We start from the raw sequence: 7583 nt of genomic DNA, 5'->3' as shown, positions 1-7583 counted from the left end.
TTTACGAACTGCCGTTAAACCAGTAGTGTTATCGATATTGGTATACATAGAAGAACGTCGATAGAAATTAAAATAGCATTAGAGGGAACTCGAAGATTTTTTATTTTATTGACAAAATCGGTTGTGTCTTTAAGGTAGGCGCGATGTTGGCATGCTAGAGGTAGTAAGAAATGATCAATGTATTCTGACACTGCATATGACTCACTACCACAGTCAGATATAATCGGGCGGCCTTTAGGGATTTTATTCGAGATAAACCACTCCTTGGTTGGATTCTTATGGATTTTAGGCAAAGTGTACAAATGTCTCTCGCGACAATCAGGTTTGGCAGACAGATAGTCATATTGTTTCTGTTTGAGATAACTAGTTTTGACTAAATCGGCAAGAATATTATTAATCATGTTAGCAGTTTCTTTGAAAGTTGGTTTCGGTAAAATGGCATAATGTTTAGGATTATTCAGTTGATTCTCTGCTTCTGAAACTTAATCCTCCCTATTCAGAATGACACAACATGAATCTTTGTCACTCTTTTTAATAACAATGCTATCGTCTTTGTTAAGTAAGTTTAACGCTTCACGTTCCACTCGTGTGAGATTAGGCTTTTCGTGTGTTATGGAAAGGTTCACTGTTTGGCTATTCATACTAGCAAATGCTTTCAATATTTCAGGATGGATGGCGGCCTGAGGGGGTGTCCACGTGGATTTAGGAATAAACATTGTTCTAGCACCACGTGGGGGGTGGTTTCGAAAAAAATATGTGCAGCTAAGATTTCGTTGAAATCGTTCAATGGATGGTCGGAGATAATTCAAGTTAGCTATCTTTGGTGTGGGAATAAACTTAAGTCCACGGTCTAAGATTGAATGCTGAAGGGGTGTGAGAATTTTGCGGCTCAAGTTAACTACAGTTTGGCCTAGCGGTGGCCTCTCAGTATTTTTATCCCCAGTAATTAGTTTAAAGACTTACTCGATGCTTGAAGCTGACGTATCCAAAACAAATAAATGCTGTTTGCTGTTTCAGGAGACCAATGAAGATTATCAACTGTTTCGAATTCTTCTTCGTAGGGTGGTAAGATTGTTGCGCTGTTGATACTGGACTCCATCATCATGTTGTTGAGGGTGCTTAGGTTCTGTTGTGCTTTCTTCGAGATTTTATTTGAAATGGGTATACATGTGAAGAGGATCTTGGAGTTTGGGAAGGTTTTGTTGGCTGTGGCGATTAATTTCTGGGCTTGGTTAAAGGAGGTCTTTGGTATCTGATCACGGTTGTTGAGGCCTACATGAAGAATAATGGTAGTAGATTTGGGATCATGATTCCAGGATTGACTGTATGTGATGGATTTGGGCACCGGGGTAAGAATGTATTTCGGTGTCTGAACTGGTTTTGGTAATTCGATTCAGGTTAGATGATCCATTTATTAAGGTTGATTTCTTTAGAGCAGGTAGTTTCCATAATGATTTGTCCTTGGTTTGGTGATAATACGGTTTGGTAGCGGATATAATGGTCGTCGACGGTGTGATTGGTACTGGTTTGGTAGTTGTTAGAATTGTAGCATTGGGAACGGACTGGGATCTGGTTCGAGGAGGGGAAGGTCTGGATACATGTCTCGACTTGGATGGAGACTGAGGGGTGGTTTGCTGGTCCAAAAACGCACAGAAGGAAGAAAGGTTGGCGGATCCTGGATCACGTGGTGAAGATTCAGATGGTGTGGAAGGGGAAGACGAGTCTGAAAGTGAGAAGAGAAGGGGTGTGCCCTCTCTACGAGAGCGTTTACCTATGTCTGCTGGACTAGGGGTAGGTGAACTTCGGGCTCGTTTAGGGGTTTGGTTCGGCAGCGTGGTAGCTCTAGATGGTGCAGGTGTAGTGTCCATTTCAGTTAGTAGAGATATGGTTACTCTGGTTTTAGTTTCGTTGATTGTTTGGTAGAATTTGGAAATTACAGCTTGAGTGAGACGTTTCCCATAGGAGCGACGGGCCCAGGACAGGGCATGAGAAACGATGCGGTCGACGGCAGGTGATGATAAAGACTTGGTACGAATGGTGGTCAGCTTCTCTTGAAGTGTGGTTTGGTAATGGTCGATCAGGACCTGCGTAACCTTACAGAGCCATGTCCGATTGAGGGATCTAATATTCGCGTCGACAGCTGATGTTTTCATTGCTGGACGGATAAAACTATCCAACTCAGAGACTTTGCGTTTGAAGGTAAACGCTGGTTGGCCTTGCTGTTGATGGAGGCACTGCAAAACTTGGAAGAACACCTTCACAAAGGGTTCTTCCTCCTTATGAGTGGGGACTGGTTGGCGTCGGTGGGCTGGTAGTCGTTTCTGTTGTTGGTCAGGTCGATGGTTACCTCTTGATTGGTAGGCTGTGTTGTAGGTAGGTCGGCGATGGGGTGGGATATAGCTGGATGGGTTGGTTGGTGGTCGGCGATTGGTAGGTGGTAGAGGTCGATGGAAGACAGGGCCGTTGTAGGGTACGTGATATTGGTTTGGTTGACGATTAGTGTTTCTATTTCTGGCTTCTTGCCCAAATAACTTGGGGTTAGAAGGGAATGTACAGCGGATGTAACAGGAGGAAACTGTATATGCTAGCGTGAAAATGTTGGGATCAAATTATGCAAAAAAGTCAAACTGGGTTTGGGGATATATAAAGCAAGATGAAAAATGCAAAAAAATATATATTTAGGTGATAAATAACGCTAACAATGATGTGAAAAATTATAACAAGTAAAACAAAAACTTTCACTTACAATATTTAAACAAAGGCTCATTTAGAGCAATGAATTTTCACTACATTTACCTGTTCGAATTTTCACGACCTTTGCAAAATGACTATGACAATACACCTCAAATTCCCGACATTTTATATGATAAAGGTTAAAGTAGCAGAGTTCGCACTGAAACTAATATAAGCACTATTTCGAAAAGTGATGCTATTCCCTTACTTAGATCCCTGAATGAAATACAGTCTCAGGTTTTTTATGACGTTCGCCAGTATTGTCTGGACAAAGTTAATGGTATAAACCGCGATCCATTTAGAATCTTTGTTACTGGTTCAGCTTGTACCGGTAAATCTCACCTTATCAAATGTATTCAATACGAAGCGTCCCGAATTTTTGCGAAAACTGCGGAAAGTTGAGATGACATCACTGTTCTCTTAACCGCACCAACTGGAGTGAGTGCTTTTAATATTGGAATGTCAACTATTCACAGCAGTTTTTCAATAAGAAAGGGGTTCTCATTTCCACCTTATCAACCATTGGGACAAGAAACTATTAATACATTTAGATGTAAATATCGCAACTTACAAATATTAATTATAGATGAAATTTCAATGGTAGATCATAAGCTTTTTTGTTACATTCATGGGCGATTAGGGCAAATAAAGGGTACCGATGAGTTATTTGGAAATATCTGTGTCATATGTTTTGGAGATATGTGGCAACTAAGATCAGTTAAAGGTAATAGTTTATGCCATGGAAGTGTCATAGACCTATGGAACGGTAATTTCAAACTTGTTGAACTTACTGAAATTATGAGACAAAAAGATGATTTAGCTTTTGCCCAAACATTGAATAAAATTAGACAAAGAAAAAAAAGTGAACCAATGCTTGCTTCAGACGTCAAAATGTTACAGAGTAGGGTAACTGGTAAAGAAGATGATTGTCTGCACATATTTTCTACTAATCAGCAAGTTGATGATTATAATTCTAGAATGATTGATGAAAAATGCCCGAATTCTGTGTCCATCAGTGCTCTAGATTATTCAAAAGATGTTAGAACTATTAAAATGACGCTTAAAACCACATGTGTTAAAGTGACTGATACACCATTAGTGTCTTGCTTAAAAATAGGTGTAGGGTCAAAAGTTATGTTAGTAATTAATTTAAATGCTTCTACTGGCTTGATAAATGTATGTTTTGGTCAAGTAACATTCATTCAAACTCAGATCAGAAAAATCAAACTGACAAATTTTTTTTATAAAATTTGATAATGCTAAAGTTGGAATAAATGAAGATAGTGTTCCACTTCCGCCAAATGTACCACGTGGTAGTATTGGTATTGAGAGATATGAAAGCCCTCATGTTAACTATAAGGACGATGTTAGACGCCAGTTCCCATTACGTCTCGCCTATGCAGTTACTATTCACAAAGTACAAGGTCTAAGTCTCGATAGAAGCGTAATATCACTTCATAAAATATTCCAAGCTGGTCAAGCCTATGTTGCGTTAAGCAGAGTTAAAACATTACAGGGTCTTACAATACAAGATTTTACGGAAAAAAACATATATTGTGATGAAAAATTGAATCGGCATTAGGAGTAATGGTTACTTTTTTAAAACCCGAAAACGAGACCATATCAACTGATACTAATATAATTTTACACAATGTTCAGGGTTTATCTATTCATATAGAGGATTTACAGAAACACAGGAAAATGCTAGAAGGTGATATCATTTGTTTAACAGAAACATGGCTAAACAATTCAATAACTCCAGCAAAACTAAAGTTAAATGGTTTCCGTCTTCACCACCATCCTCGAAGCAGCAGCTATGATGACACTAGAGATTTCAAATTTTTGAAAGAAAAGGTGCACGGAGGAGTAGGAGTATATTATAAGCAAAACAAAAATGACAACATTTTAAAATTGGGAGTTTTAAATATAAAACACATTGCTTTGAATATTTTGGATAAAAATATTAACGTAATTGTTATCAATAGACCACCCGTAAATCGATTAGATTTATTTCTCCCAATGTTAGAAAGATTATTAGTTGAATTACAAGAATCTGGTTCAGATTATGTTATTATGGGGGATTTCAACCAAAATATCTTGGAGGGTCATTTGTCTATACTAAATTGTTTTCAAAAATTTGGTTTTCAACAACTTGTTCAGCATTACATTACTGAAGGTGGGACACTTATAGATCATGTTTATATCAATAAAGAAATTCCGTCACATAATGTTCACATTTCACACATACCTGTATATTATAGCTACCATGAAGTTATTAAAATAACCATACGATAAGTTATATTGATACAAGATTGAATTTACCCTTTCACAAAACATTTCATTTAGCTTGGCTCTTTACTAATGGTGGTCGAGTCAACACCGGGCTTGAGAGGGTTTGAAGTTCAAAAAAGTCTTACAGCTATCAGGCAAAGTATCACGGGCCACGCTCAGTGCTGTTCACAGCTCTATTTTACTCTTGCTTTCTCGCCCTTTTCCTCGCCTTTTTCCTCTTCTTTTTTTACCCTCGCTTTCTCGCCTTTTCCTCGCCTTTTCCCTGGCCTTTCTCGTGGGCGAGAGTAGATATGGCCTCATCAGGCTTCCATATAAAACCCCTGCACCTGCGGAGATGCAGAAATTCTCCATTTAGCCTTCTTTTTCTGTCTCTACACCTGTCAACATCTGTCCAAACAGCTACCAGAGGCTGAAATAGAGACAGATGTTGCGGTCTAATATGTAATTGGTATAGTTGAAATTGAATTTTATGATGGTATTTTTCAGTAATGTCTCCACCAGGTGATAAAATATTTATATATTTTGTCATATATATATATCTAAACAGACTTAAAACTCCTGCACCTGCGGAAATGCAGAAAGTCTCTTTTTAACATAGCCTTCTTTTTCTGTCTCTACACCTATCAACAGATGTCTAAATAGCTACCAGAGGCTGAACTAGAGACAGGTGTTGCGGTCTAATATGTAAAAGGTATAGTTGAAATTGAATTTTATGATGGTATTTTTCAGTAATGTCTCCACCAAGTGATAAAATATTTATATGTTCTGTCATATATATATCTAAATAGGCTTAAAACCCCTGCAAGTGCGGAGATACAGTTAGTAATGAGCCTACATCAACCTTAAATCATCAAATATTCAAATAATTTACTTTAGCGTAGATGGACAGGAAAGGTTCCAATTTTGACGTTTTAGATTAGTCAAAGGAAGTTACAATTGGAGGCAAATATATAAATCATACTGTGTGTAAAGCAAAATTGAGAATTTAAGATTTTCACCATATTTTTCGCTTGTCAATTCGAACTTGTCCAAGATCTCATCATTATAGATATTAACACCAAATTTCATTTAAATTGGATGAAAACTGTAGTCTGTATTGTATTCACAAACAAATTTTGACGCGTTTTTCATAAGTCAAGGGCAATAACTCCAAAACCATTCATCGAAAGATAGCCAACTTCAGATTTGTCCAAGATCTGATCATTATAAATATTCACATCAAATTTCATTTAAATTGGATGAAAACTGTAGTCTCTATTGTGTTCACAAACAAATTTTAAAGCGTTTTTCATAAATCAAGGGCAATAACTCAAATACCATTCATCGAAAGATAGCCAAATTCGAACTTGTCCAAGATCTCATCATTATGAATATTCAAACCAAATTTCATTTAAATTGGATGAATAATGTAGTCTCTATTGTGTTCACAACCAAATTTTGACGCGTTTTTCATAAGTCAAGGGCAATAACTAAAAAACTGTTCATCGAAAGATAGTCAAATTCGAACTTGTCAAAGATCTCATGAATATAAATGATCATACCAAATTTCATTCAAATCAGATAAAACTGCGTTCACAAGCCAATTGCGGACGGACGGACCAACGGACCGACGGACCGACATTATAATGTGGGCGTATAGAAATTGATTTAAATCCAGGCTAATCCTATATAATCCTTACTTAACATATGATCTAATGGAGCCCCACAGAACTTGTATTTTCAATTTGAATTTAAAGGGATTGGTACTTTTAAAATCTAATTAAAATAAGATCCAAATTCCATTTTTAGTTTCTTTTTTATTCACAGTTTTATAATCACATGTGAGCTTACACTGTCTTGTTTAAGTGGCACAATACTTCTTCGGGTTTCTTGCTTGGCCCAGAAAAACGATAACACTTTTCATTTTATGATTTTTCATAAAGTATCAAAGCTATGATCATAATATTTAAACCTCATATTTATATGCATATTAGACGTCTTTTCACCAAATAACAGCTTTCTTGGTTAGACAATTTTTAAATACCAGCCTATCTATATCTCCTAGCTTGACAATATAATGCCGAAAGTATATTTCTCCTTTTCATTGAACAATAGCAAAATAAGGACAATTTTTTTCCATTTTGGTGATCCCAAAACTCCTGATCTGGTTTAGAGCTTGTTTTTCTCGCTGACGGATATAACAATTGCACAGAATTAGAGAGAAATGGAACAAAATGTCACCTGAACAAACGGGACAGGCAATATCTATATTTTTGCAGAAATGGTGGCCATATTGAGCATTAATTCAAGATGTGGAATCATAGTAATTACTTTTGTCATTTTTTGTTTTAATGAATTTTTAAAAAGCTGGTATTGCAAAGCTGTTCACCCGAAAAAGCTGTAATTTGGTGAACAGATGTTTGATATCCAGGTAAATTAAAAAATCTTAAGTCGTTTTTGTTTCTTCTATCACGTGATGAAAAAAAGGGCGGGGTCTCTGTCGTTCATATACACTATATATATTGATTACAGAATATTATTGGACTGTTTTCCTGTCCTGTTCCTGTTATCTCTGTAGA

The 7583-nt window shown here is 36.8% G+C and overlaps 1 protein-coding gene across 1 annotated transcript; it reads right to left on the bottom strand.

The window, feature by feature from the left end:
- Positions 1–1304: 1304 nt before the first annotated feature.
- LOTGIDRAFT_160401 (hypothetical protein) lies at positions 1305–5376 on the bottom strand (the record flags this gene model as incomplete). The annotated part of the gene is made up of 2 exons (XM_009055550.1): positions 1305–2584; positions 5256–5376. 2 exons carry the CDS (start codon positions 5374–5376, stop codon positions 1305–1307), a joined length of 1401 nt encoding a protein of 466 aa, XP_009053798.1.
- Between the last annotated feature and the right edge of the window lie 2207 nt (positions 5377–7583).

Source organism: Lottia gigantea, assembly GCF_000327385.1.
Source record: "Lottia gigantea unplaced genomic scaffold LOTGIsca_25, whole genome shotgun sequence".
In the NCBI taxonomy this organism is placed as follows: Eukaryota; Metazoa; Mollusca; class Gastropoda; family Lottiidae; genus Lottia; species Lottia gigantea.
The sequence above is the reverse complement of the archived record's forward strand: the minus strand, read 5'-3'. Positions and strand labels throughout refer to the sequence as shown.